Source organism: Hemitrygon akajei, chromosome 1, assembly GCF_048418815.1.
Source record: "Hemitrygon akajei chromosome 1, sHemAka1.3, whole genome shotgun sequence".
NCBI classification, from domain to species: Eukaryota; Metazoa; Chordata; class Chondrichthyes; order Myliobatiformes; family Dasyatidae; genus Hemitrygon; species Hemitrygon akajei.
The window spans coordinates 199,004,548-199,017,042 of record NC_133124.1 but is presented as its reverse complement, the minus strand read 5'-3'; the positions used below and the strand labels follow the sequence as shown (position 1 = coordinate 199,017,042).

At 42.7% G+C, this 12,495-nt stretch overlaps 1 protein-coding gene across 1 annotated transcript; it reads right to left on the bottom strand.

The window, feature by feature from the left end:
- Positions 1 to 1,093: 1,093 nt before the first annotated feature.
- On the bottom strand, positions 1,094 to 11,010 carry snrpg (small nuclear ribonucleoprotein polypeptide G). The gene is made up of 4 exons (XM_073058277.1): positions 10,879 to 11,010; positions 8,868 to 8,890; positions 7,898 to 8,022; positions 1,094 to 1,345 (listed from the first exon to the last, which is right to left on the bottom strand). Exons 1-4 carry the CDS (start codon positions 10,908 to 10,910, stop codon positions 1,295 to 1,297), a joined length of 231 nt encoding a protein of 76 aa, XP_072914378.1. The 5' UTR covers positions 10,911 to 11,010; the 3' UTR covers positions 1,094 to 1,294.
- Positions 11,011 to 12,495: the final 1,485 nt, after the last annotated feature.

The following is a 12,495-nucleotide window of genomic DNA, read 5'->3' as shown; positions in this document are numbered from 1 at the left end:
TGGCTTGCTAGTGTACAGAGCCTCTTGAGTTTCTGTCCCCAGTACTGGATTCAACAGCAACAGTTTACAGTCAGAAATGCATTGGGCCCCTTATCTAAGAAAGGATGTGTTAGCATTGGAGGTTCACAGGAGTGATCCCAGTAATGGAAGTGCCATGGGGGGTGGGGCAGAACTAAATGAAACAGATTCAGAATACAAGGATTTCCCTTTAGAAAGGAGTTGAAGAGTAATCTCTTTAGCCCAAGGGTGATGAATAAGTAGAGGACATAAGAGGGTATATTTAAAGCGGAGGTTAACAGGTTATTGATTAGTAAGGTTGTTAAAGATTATGGGGAGAAGACAGAATAATGGGTTTGAGAAGGATAATCAATCAGCCACGATGGAATGGTGGAGCAAACTTGATGGACCAAATGCCAAATTTTGCTCCAATGGTCTAAATTTGTTTTACTTATTATCATAAAGAGTGGAATAGGCCCTTTTGGCCCTTCAAGCCACACCGCCCAGCAATCCCCCCAATTTAACCGCAGCCAAACCACGCAACAATTTACAATGATCAATTAACCTGCCAACCGGTACATCTTTGGACAATGGGAGGAAAGCAGGGCACCCAGAGGAATCCCACGTGGTCACCAGGAGAACTGACAAACTCCTTATAGGCAGTAAAGGGAATTGAACTTGGGTCACCTGGACTGCAAAGCTGTCGTGCCAACTGCTATGCTACTGTGCCCTGCACTCAAGAGTACAGAATTTTAGATTCCATGCAGCTGCTCATTGAGAATCCAACCTCGTGCTATTCACTGGAGATGTTGGTAAGCTCATGGCATTACACTTTTTTGGGCAGATCTTCGCTTCCATTCTGGTTCTGTAGTTACGATTAGGGCAACAACATAGCAAATACTGTTTCTTTGCATTAGGCCCCAATGTCAACAGTTTTATCCTTGGGTTCTGAAAGTATGTAGTTCCACTTGTTGTCACACAAGGATTATTCACCAGAGGACAATGAAACTAAGTCACCAGCAATTGGCAGATATTTGGGATTCATCTGAGATCAATATACACAAAAACATGGAGAAGAAAGCAACTGATCCAATCCTTTTCATACAAAAACACTTATTTAATATTCTTTAGTTAGTTGTTCAAGTACAAATTCCAAGCTATTCACAAATGTGACCAGTGGGCTTTATAAAGTTAGCTGCAAATGCTTTTCCACTGCATTACAGGAAGATTCAATGCTGCAAGTTCGCGTCATCTTTGTAGGGTCATCTCCGCTAATTCAGAAATGGTGATGTCTTCACTATACCCTTTCTAATGCTTCGAGCATGATAATGCTGTTTCCTCTAATCACCTAGTGAAGAGAATTCAAAGACAAATATTAAAACTCACTGAAAAGATAGACCCAAGTTACTGCTGGAATGTGCACTGTGGAAGATGCTGGACTTGTGATCAAAATATTTTGGGCCAGATTTGCTAATCATGTTACAGAGAGCCTCAGACTGGAAATGCATCGAGCATAAAAAAAGACACTTCTTCACAGATATATGGGAACATTGAAAGACAATTTCATTACTCTGACCACAGACATACCTGTATTAAATGAGAAAGGGGAGAAATATGGTTTTGGTATCACAAGTTATTTGAAAACAGAAGAGCTGCCATTTGATATCTTTTTTTTACAAAGTAATTTTAGTTCACGTTAACGTGAGTTAGAAAAATCTAAAATAAAATAAAAAAGGAACAGCCCCAGCATACACATTCCATTATAGCAGATATGGTATACAACCTAGAACTAATTTAGTGCCAAACTAATTTAGCTAAAGATGCTTAATTAAACCAATTCCTTCTGCTTGCACATGACCCATATCCCAGCATTCATGCACCTATCTGAGAAACTCATTGTTTTTAGCTCCCCCACCATCCATGGCATGCATTTTAGGCAACCATAAGAACATTATGCAATAACTGGTCCTGCACATCTCCTCTAGAATCCCCCCCCCCCCCCCCAACTTAAAAGGATGCCATCTAGTATTAAACATTTTGACCCAGGAAAAGATACTGGCTGCTTGCTCTACAACTCATAATTTTATGAATTTCCAACAGGTACAGCCAAAGGTTTCTCTCTGTCTGAGGGGAACTCCCAATTAGCAGATAGCAAACCATCTAGTAAAGTGGCAATCAATACTATCACTTCCCAGAAGAAACTTCACCAGAAACACTAGTGCCAAGTGGAGTCTCAATTGATTGTGGGTTAAAAATCTACCTCATATCATAAGACCATAAGCCATTGGAGCAGAATTAGGTCATTCCATCATGGCTGATTAATTATTCCTCTCAAACCTATCCTTCTGCTTTTGTTCCATAACCTTTGACACCCTGACCAACCAAGAACCTATCAACCTCTGCTTTAAATATACTCAATGCCTTTGACTCCATAGTCCATGGTAATAAATTCCACAGATTTACCACCCTCTGGCTAAAGAAATTCCTTCTCATCTCTGTTCTAAATGGATGTCCTTTTACTGAGGTTGTTCCCGCTGATCCTGGAACTACCAAGAACTGCTGATATAAGTATCACAAATGTTCTAAATGCACGGTTTTTGGTCATTAGAATTACAAAATGTTATAGACAATAGACAATAGGTGCAGAAGAAGACCATTTGGCCTTTCGAGTCTGCACTGCCATTCTGAGATCATGGCTGATCATCTACTATCAATACCCGGTTCCTGCCTTGTCCCCATCCCCTGATTCCCCTATCCATAAGATACCTATCTAGCTCCTTCCTGAAAGCATCCAGAGAAATGGCCTCCACTGCCTTCCGAGGCAGTGCATTCCAGACCCCCACAACTCTCTGGGAGAAGTTTTTCCTTAACTCTGTCCTCAATGACCTACCCCTTATTCTTAAACCATGCCCTCTGGTACTGGACTCTCCCAGCATCTGGAACATATTTTCTGCCTCTATCTTGTTCAATCCCTTAATAATCTTATATGTTGCAATCAGATCCCCTCTCAATCTCCTTAATTCCAGCGTGTACAAGCCCAGTCTCTCTAACCTCTCTACGTAAGACAGTCCGGACATCCCAGGAATTAACCTTGTGAATCTACGCTGCACTTCCTCTACAGCCAGGATGTCCTTCCTTAACCCTGGAGACCAAAGCTGTACACAATACTTCAGGTGTGGTCTCACCAGGGCCCTGTACAAATGCAAAAGAATTTCCTTGCTCTTGCACTCAAATCCCTTTGTAATAAAGGCCAACATTCCATTCGCCTTCTTCACTGCCTGCTGCACTTGCTCATTCACCTTCAGTGACTGATGAACAAGGACTCCTAGATCTCTTTGTATTTCTCCCTTACCTAACTCTACACCGTTCAGATAATAATCTGCCTTCCTGTTCTTACTCTCAAAGTGGATAACCTCATACTTATTCACATTAAACATCATCTGCCAAGTATCTGCCCACTCACTCAGCCTATCCAAGTCACCCCGAATTCTCCTAACATCCTCATCACAAGTCACACTGCCACCCAGCTTAGTATCATCAGCAAACTTGCTGATGTTATTCTCAATGCCTTCATCTAAATCGTTGATGTAAATCGTAAACAGCTGTGGTCCCAATACCAAGCCCTGTGGCACCCCACTAGTCACCACCTGCCATTCCGAGAAATACCCATTCACCGTTACCCTTTGCTTTCTATCTGCCAACCAGTTTTCTATCCATGTCAATATCTTCCCCCAATGCCATGAGCTCTGATTTTACCCACCAATCTCCTATGTGAGACCTTATCAAATGCCTTCTGAAAATCGAGGTACACTACATCCACTGGATCTCCCTTGTCTAACTTCCTGGTTACATCCTCGGAAAAACTCCAATAGATTAGTCAAGCATGATTTGCCCTTGGTAAATCCATGCTGGCTCAGCCCAGTCCTATCACTGCTATCTAGATATGCCACTATTTCATCTTTAATAATGGACTCTAGCATCTTCCCCACCACCGATGTCAGGCTGACAGGTCGATAGTTCTCTGTTTTCTCCCTCCCTCCTTTCTTAAAAAGTGGGATAACATTAGCCATTCTCCAATCCTCAGGAACTGATCCTGAATCTAAGGAACATTGGAAAATGATTACAATGCATCCACAATTTCCAGGGCCACCTCCTTTAGTACCCTAGGATGCAGACCATCTGGACCTGGGGATTTGTTAGCCTTCAGTCCCATCAGTCTACTCATCACCATTTCCTTCCTAATGTCAATCTGTTTCATTTCCTCTGTTACCCTATGTCCTTGGCCCATCCAGAAATTGCTTGTGTCTTCCCTAGTGAAGACAGATCTAAAGTACTTATTAAATTCTTTTGCCATTTCTCTGTTTCCCATAACAATTTCACCCAATTCATCCTTCAAGGGCCCAACATTGTTCTTAACTATCTTCTTTCTCTTCACATACCTAAAAAAGCTTTTGCTATCCTCCTTTATATTCCTGGCTAGCTTGCGTTCGTACCTCATTTTTTCTCCCCGTGTTGCCTTTTTAGTTAAGTTCTGTTGTTCCTTAAAAATTTCCCAATCATCTGTCCTCCCACTCACCTTAGCTCTGTCATACTTCCTTTTTTTTTTATAATGCTATGCAATCACTGACTTCCTTTGTCAACCACTGTGGCCCCTTTCCCCCTTTGAATCCTTCCTTCTCCAGGGGATGAACTGATTTTGCACCTTGTGCATTATTCCCAAGAATACCTGCCATTGCTGTTCCACTGTCTTTTCTGCTAGGATATCCATCAGTTAACTTTGGCCAGCTCTTCCCTCATGGCTCCATAGTCTCCTTTGTTCAACTGCAACACTGACACCTCCGATCTGCCCTTATCCTTCTCAAATTGCAGATAAAAACTTATCACATTTTGGTCACTACCTCCTAATGGCTCCTTTACTTCAAGATCGCTTATCAAACACTACACAACACTAAATCTAGAATAGCCTTGTCCCTGGTTGGCTCTCGTACAAGCTGTTCCAAGAATGCATCCCGTAGGCACTCTACAAACTCCCTATCCTGGAGTCCAGCACCAACCTGATTCTCCCAGTTCACCTGCATGTTGAAATCCCCCATAACTACTACGACATTACCTTTGCCACATGCCAATGTTAACTTCCTATTCAACTTGCACCCAATATCCATGCTACTGTTTGGTGGCCTGTAGACAACACCCATTAGGGTCCTTTTGCCCTTACTGTTCCTCAGTTCTATCCACACAGACTCCACTTCTCCTGATCCTATGTCCCCCCTTGCAAAGGACTGAATCTCATTCCTCACCAACAGGGCCACCCCACCCCCTCTGCCCACATTTCTGACCCTACGATAGCACGTATACCCTTGTACATTCATTTCCCAGGTCTGATCTCCCTGCAGCCATGTCTCCGTTATCCCAACAACATCATAGTTACCCATTCGCACCTGAGCTTCAAGCTCATCTGCCTTATTTCTGACACTTCGTGCATTCAGATATAGAATTTTTAGCCCATTTCTCCTCTCTCTGTTTAAATCGCTGCCTATTGTGCTTAACCCAGCTTCCCGAACTCCCATCGGACTATACGCCCCTTGAATTTTGCTGTCCTTCCTAAATTTACTTATTCTTTCTGCACATTTAACTCCATGTTCCGTCAGACCATCCTTCTGTACATGTGTCCTCCTTATCACTTGTTCCACCTCACCTTTCTCTACTACACACTTAATATTCCGGAACCATGTAATCCCCACCTGTCTTTTATTCTTCATCTCGCTATCCTCTCTCGCATTCTGGATCCCTCCCCCCTGCAAATTTAGTTTAAACCCCACCCTTATTGAGATAAGAGCATTACAACATATTCACTCATTTCAGTTAAAGCCCAGATTTTCATTTAAAGTGATATTGGCTTTCATTCCCAGTTGTTTAAAACCTTCTCTACAACTTCAACTTGCAAGCAATCCAGAAAAAGGGATGGCCAGAACAGCAAACAGAAACTGTCTCAATGACTAATTAGCTGAAGACGAAGTTCCTGATGAGGTAAACTAATTCTCAGTAATATGTTCTCAAGTATAGGCAGGGAGGAACAAATGAGGTACTTATGGAGTACAAGAAATGTAAGACAACACTTAAGAAAGAAATCAGGAGGGCCAAAAAAAGGCTTGAGGTTGATCTAGCCGAAAAGGTGAAGGAGAATCCTAAGGGAATCTACAGATATGTTAAGAGCAAAAGGATTGCAAGGACAAGATTGATCCTCCAGAAGATCAGAATGTTAATCCATGTATGGAGCCAAGAGATGGGAGAGACCTAAAATGGACTTCTTGCGCCTGTATTTACTCGGAAAACCGACGCAGAGTCGATAAAAGTGAGGCAAAGCAGCAGCAGAGTCATGGATCCTGTACAGATTACTGAGGAAGAATTGTTTGCTATCTTGAGGCAAATTAGGGTAGATAAATTCCCAAGACCTGACAAGGGGCTCCCTCAGACCCTGTGGGAGGCAAGTGTAGTAATTACAGGGGCTTTGTCAGAGACATTTAAATCATCCTTAGCGACAGGTGAGGTACCAGAGGATTGAAAGATAGCTAATGTTGCCCCACTGTTTATGAAAGGCTCGAAGAATAAACCAGGAAATTACAGGCTGCTGAAGCTGCCATCAGTAGTGGGAAAGTCATTGGAAGGTAGTCTAAGGGACCAGATACATGAGTATTTGGACAGACAGGGACTGATTAGAGATAGTCAGTGTGGCTTTGTGTGTGCTAGGTTGTGCCTAACCAATCCTATAGTTTGGCATGGAAATTACCAGGAAAGTTGATGACAACAAGGCTGCGGATGTCGCCTACACAGGCTTTAGCAAGACATTTGACGAGGTCCCACATGGGAGGTTGGTCAAGAAGGTTCAGACACTCGACATTCAAGACGGTAGTAAATTGGATTAGACATTAGCTCTATGCGAGAAGCCAGAGAGTGGTAGTAGGTGGTCGCTTCTGACAAAAGGCCCGTAACTCGTGGAGTGACGCAGGGAACAGTGCAAGGTCCATTGTTGTTTGTCATCTATATCAATGGTCTGGATAATAATGTGGTTAACTGGACCAGCAAATTTGTCGATGAGACCAAGATTGGGAGTGTATTAGACTTTGAGGAAGACTATCAGGGCTTGCAGCAGGATCTGGACCAGCTGGAAAAACGGCTGATGGAATTTAAGGCTGACAAGTAAAGGTGTAACACCTAGTTAGGACCAAACAGGGTAGATCTCACACAGTGAACGGTAGGGCACTGAGGAACATGGTAGAACAAAGGGCTCTGGGAATACAGGTTTATAATTCATTGAAAGTGGAGACACAGGTATATAGGGTTGTAAAGAAATCTTCTGACCTTCTTAAATTAAGGTATTGAGTACAGGAGATGGAATGTTATGTGTAAGTTGTATAAGATGTTGGTGAGGCCTAATTTGAGTACTGTGTGCAGTTTTGGTCACCCACCTACTGGAAAGATGTACAGAGGTTGAAAGAGTACAGAGATAATTTACAAGGATGTTACTGGGACTGGAGGACCCGAGTTATAAGGAAAGATTGAATAGGTTTATTCCCTGGAACATAGAAAATTGAGGGGAGATTTGATAGTGATGTACAAAATTATGAAGAGTATCGATAGGGTAAATGATAGCATGCATTTTCCACTGAGGTTGGGTGGAACTACAACTAAAGGTTATGGGTGAAAGGTGAAATGTTTCAGGGGAACATGAGAGGTAATTTCTTCACTCAGTGTTACTTGAGTGTGGAACGAGATGGCAGCACAAGTGATGTCAATGTTTAAGAGAAGTTTGGATAGGTACGTGGATGGGAGGGGTATGATGGGTTATGGCCTGAAGGGCTTGCTTCCATGTTGCACTTTTCAATGACTCGAAGTAACTTACCACCATGCCAATGTTATTCTGCTGGCCACCGGGTGCCATCTCCACAGATTCATCCACCACAAGATTCATGAAGGGGTCAAAACCACGTAGAATTCCTTGCACGTGCCTTCCACCATTCAGCTTTACTGAATAACAGAACAAAAGCTCTTAGAAACCTGCATCAAAATCTCTTACTTTTGTAGTAAGCTTCAACTGATGTGGGATGAATCACTGATAGAAGGTGGGCTTTTAATGCAGGACCCCACCACAAGAAACAAATAGCCAACAATCCTAAGATCAGATCACATTTCTCACGATTTCAATTTATCAAGTATGAGGCAAAGCACTTTCTGAACAGTAATTTGCAGATTTTCAAAAAGAATAAAGGGACCAAGAGTAACATTTACAGATGGACAAAAAAAGTATCACTGTCTTCCTGACTTCACAGAAGTCCAGATATCCAAGCCTTCCCTCCAAAACAGAACAATCTAACTCGTTACCATGCTGCAGAGCACACAATGATGCAAGTTTAGTGTTAACACAATGCAACGGTGGGTGACATGAATTATGTTTGCAAATTCTTGTTGTTATATCTTTACAGGTTTGCAGGATTTTTAATTTAAAAGGATTACTTAATTGTCATATCCATTAAATTCAAATTAACTGACAACTTGGTAGGCAGAAAATTTTACTAGAGGCTCAGTCATCTAAAATATTTTGTGGGATGCAAAATACCGATTCTGAAAAACGTCACCACTCCAAATGCATCCAATTTGAGCCTGCAGTAGGTCAACATTCAATCCTGATCTACCACAAAAAATGGCAACATTAATTCATCTAGCATGGGTTATTCAAAACAGACTTTACTGTGTGTTTTCCCAGTTTTGACAGTTCTGCATTGCTCTACACAGAGTTCTGGTTTTGTATATGATAATCCTCCTCCATGAAGCACTTCACAGTTCCTTGCATGCAAATGTAGTGCAAAACTCACGTGATAGCTTCTTGTCCATGAACCTAGAAAAGCAGAGACGTTGAGGTTAAAAATATGCTCAAATTAAATAAAGCATTAATTCAAGACTTCTTAAATCAATGTCGACTCTAAAACCCAAGAATCTCCAGTAACACACACCTATTGGAAGGAAAAGTGCAAAATGGGTACATAATTTTTTTTAAATGTATGCTGTTCACTTCTAATGTAAATATTCACAGAGGAAGCTTAATTGCCTATCTACTTGTATTGCCTCAAGAAGGCAACATCCAAAGATCCCCACTACACACACTGTGCATTTTTCTCACAGCCACCATCAGGCTGAAGCTACAGACATCTTTAGTCCCACACCACCAAGTCCAAGGACAGCTACTTCCCTTCAACTATGTAGTTCTTCAACTGGCAAAATCCCAAATTACCAGAGTTCAGCAACACCATGACCTTCTGAATTAAAATGGACTCTTTATTTATTCTACTTGCGCTCATTCTTGTAAATATTGTTTAACTTGTGAATCTCTTGTGAATGCAGCTTTATGCTGTGCTGCTACTGCAGGTCAGTATTTACAGCAACTTTGTATACATGGACTTTGTGCCTATAACAAATTTAACTTTGATTGTCAACATACCATTTAACAGATTTAAAGTAGTGGATGGACATGGCCCAATCCACCACTGATCACATCTACACACAGTGTTGTTGCAGGAAAGCAGCATCCATCAACAGGGGCCCCCACCACTTAGGTCATGCACTCTTTCACTGCTGCCACCAGGAAGTTGGTACAGGAACCTTAGGACTCACTCTACCAGGTTTAGAAACAGTTACGACTATCAGGCTCTTGATCCAGTGGGGATAACTTACTGTAAACAGACCATGTTTCAGAATGAGACCTTTCATCAGAATTTCAATTACATTGTTCTGATGAAGGTTCTCAGCCCAAAACATCGAATTTTTACTCTTTTCCATAGACACTGCTTGGCCTGCTGAGTTCCTCCAGCATTTTGTGTGTGTTGCTTGGATTTCCAGCATCTCCAGATTTTCTCTTGTTCATTCTTGATATTTATTGTTAATTTATTATTATCTCTCTTTTTGTATTTTTACAGTTTGTTGTCTCTTGTAGACTGTTTGTCCAGACTTCCATTAATTCTATTATGGTTACTAGATCTGTTGAGTATGCCCACCAGAAAATGAATTGCAGGGTTGTATATGGAAACATGTATGTACTTGGTTTGATTAGAAGTTAAAATGATGTCCAAGGCTACGAGGTAAAAATAAAATCTGAAACCAAATGTAAATTGATAGGTCTAATAGCACCTATAATTAACAAATATCTGCTTCATCTATCCTAATGAAGTCTTAGCTGAGACGTCAACTATTTCCCTCCATAGATGCTGCCTGACCTGCTAAGTTCCTCCAGCACTAGTGTGTTTTGCACAAGATTTCCAGCAAATAGAGTCATCTTCTGTTTGTGATAATAATTTGCTTTTCTCGGTACAATGGTGACTGATCCATTTCACGCCTGTGCTTACAAAGTGCATGCCACTTCCAAAACCGGAGAGCTTGGAGAATTTTCCCCAAATGCACGGGTTAAGCTGCTTTGCAGGTTATTTCCTCAACTCCCCGGGGGCTCAGGAAGAAGCCAGCCGGTGGAGGGACCAGTTGTTGCTAGAGTCGGACGTGGATCAGAAGCACAAGTGAAGATTAGGAAGCTGCCAGCCGCGGACTCAAAGGCCTACGGTACAGCCATTCGGATGCCGGCCACCCTGAGGGAATTCCCTTCCTCCCCACCTCCCATCCGTCCAGTTCACATGGAGAGCCCCTGAGTAACCCCCTCCCCTCAACCCGCGGGCCCCCACATGTATGGGCCTACAAGCCTAAACCGCCTCCGTGCCCCACAGTCGGATGCCGCGCCTCCAGTGAACGCTAGAGCTGAGCAGAGACTCAATTGAGGCCCCAGCTATTACTTCCTTCCTCCCTCCCCTCCGTATCCTCTCAATCCCGCTCCCCCAGACTCACTTCTTCAACTCGGGCGGGTGCGCTTTACTCATTTTCCCCTCGTTATTCGCGCTTCGATCCTTCACTGACGGTCGCGCTCCAACTCACGTCATAAACTCGGCGCAGATTCTCTCCGTCAGTGACTAACAGCCGGAGCCCGGCAACCCTGTCCAATCGGTTGGCAGCATTACTCACCGCCCAACCAATAGAATTTCAGTGCAGAACCACCGGTCATCCAATGAAATGAAGGGCATTCCACCACAAAATATTAACTCCTACAAATGCTATCTGACATATTGAATATTTTCTCCTGTTTGTCGTTGTATTTCAGTTTTCTATAATCTATAGGTTTTATTTTAATTCGTCCAACAGATTGCTTTTCATTTCAACATTTCAGAGCCAACATTTCCAACCAATCAGTTCGATGCGCTCCCCCAGTGTGTCCAATCACCTCACAGGATTTGTGCCCGTCCTTCCAATCAACTGTAAGCATCGGCTGCACCTAGCAATTAGCTGCCACCATTGCCGGGGAGATGCTGTACTCTATGGATGTTAGGATCTGTACAAAATCCAAACAGTTGGAGGAACTCAGGGGTCAGACAGGCTTTGTGGAGTATTTGGGATGGTCGATCCTCCACAGATGTTGAAAGAGTTACCTCTCACTGATACGGTCAGAAATTCCCATTTGCTTCTAAAGGGCAACAATTATACTAGTGCCCAAGAAGAGTAACTCTCTTTATAGTCCATTTGCACTCATATCGACGGTGAATGCTTTGAAAGTTGGTCATCGCTCAGCAAGGACCTGGTCGCACTGCAATTTGCCTATCACCACTATAGGTGTGCGGTGGACACAACCTCAATGGCTCTTCATACAGCCATAGATCACCTGGACAAATTAAATACTATGTTAGGATGCAGTTCGTTGACTGTAGCTCAGTGTTTAACACCATCATTCCCACAGTCCCAATCAACAAGCTATAGAACCTGGGCCTCTGTACCTCCCTCTGCAATTGGATCTTCGACTTCCTCACCAGAAGACCACAATCTGTGTGGATTGGTACTATCTCCTACTCACTTATGATCAATACTGGCCTACCGCAGGGAAGTGTGCTTAACCCACCACTCTACTCTCTCTATACCCACGATTGTATGGCTAGGTATAGCTCAAATGCCAGGTATAAAGTTTGCTGATGATACAACCATTTTTAGCAGAATCTCAGACGGAGACAAGAGGGCGTACAGGAGTGAGATATAACAGCTAGATGAGCGGTATCACAGCAACAACCTTGCACTTATCATCCAGAAGAACAAAGCTGATTGCGGACTTCATTGAAGTAAGACGAGGGAACATGAACCAATCCTCAGAGGGGTCAAAAGTGGAGAGAGTGAGCAATTCGAAGCTCCTGGGTATCAATATTTCTGAGGATCTAATCTTGTCCCAATATATCGATGCAGCTATAAAAAAAGGCAAGACGGTGGCTATATTTTATTAGATGTTTGAGGAGATTCGGCTCGTCACCTAAAACACACAAATTTCTATATATGTACTGTGGAGCATTCTGACAGGCTGCATCACTGGTATGTGGGGTAGGGGGTGCTGCTGCACGGGATCAAAAGAAGCTACAGAAAGCTGTAAAA

What these genes read in the sequence shown, in the direction of transcription:
- snrpg (XM_073058277.1), bottom strand. Translation starts at nt 10,910, where the DNA reads ATGAGTAAAGCGCACCCGCCCGAGTTGAAGAA. An exon ending in CACCCGCCCGAGTTGAAGAA is followed by an intron (nt 8,891 to 10,878) that starts GTGAGTCTGGGG and finishes CTGCTTTTCTAG; the next exon opens with GTTCATGGACAAGAAGCTAT. An exon ending in CATGGACAAGAAGCTATCAC is followed by an intron (nt 8,023 to 8,867) that starts GTGAGTTTTGCA and finishes TCTGTTATTCAG; the next exon opens with TAAAGCTGAATGGTGGAAGG.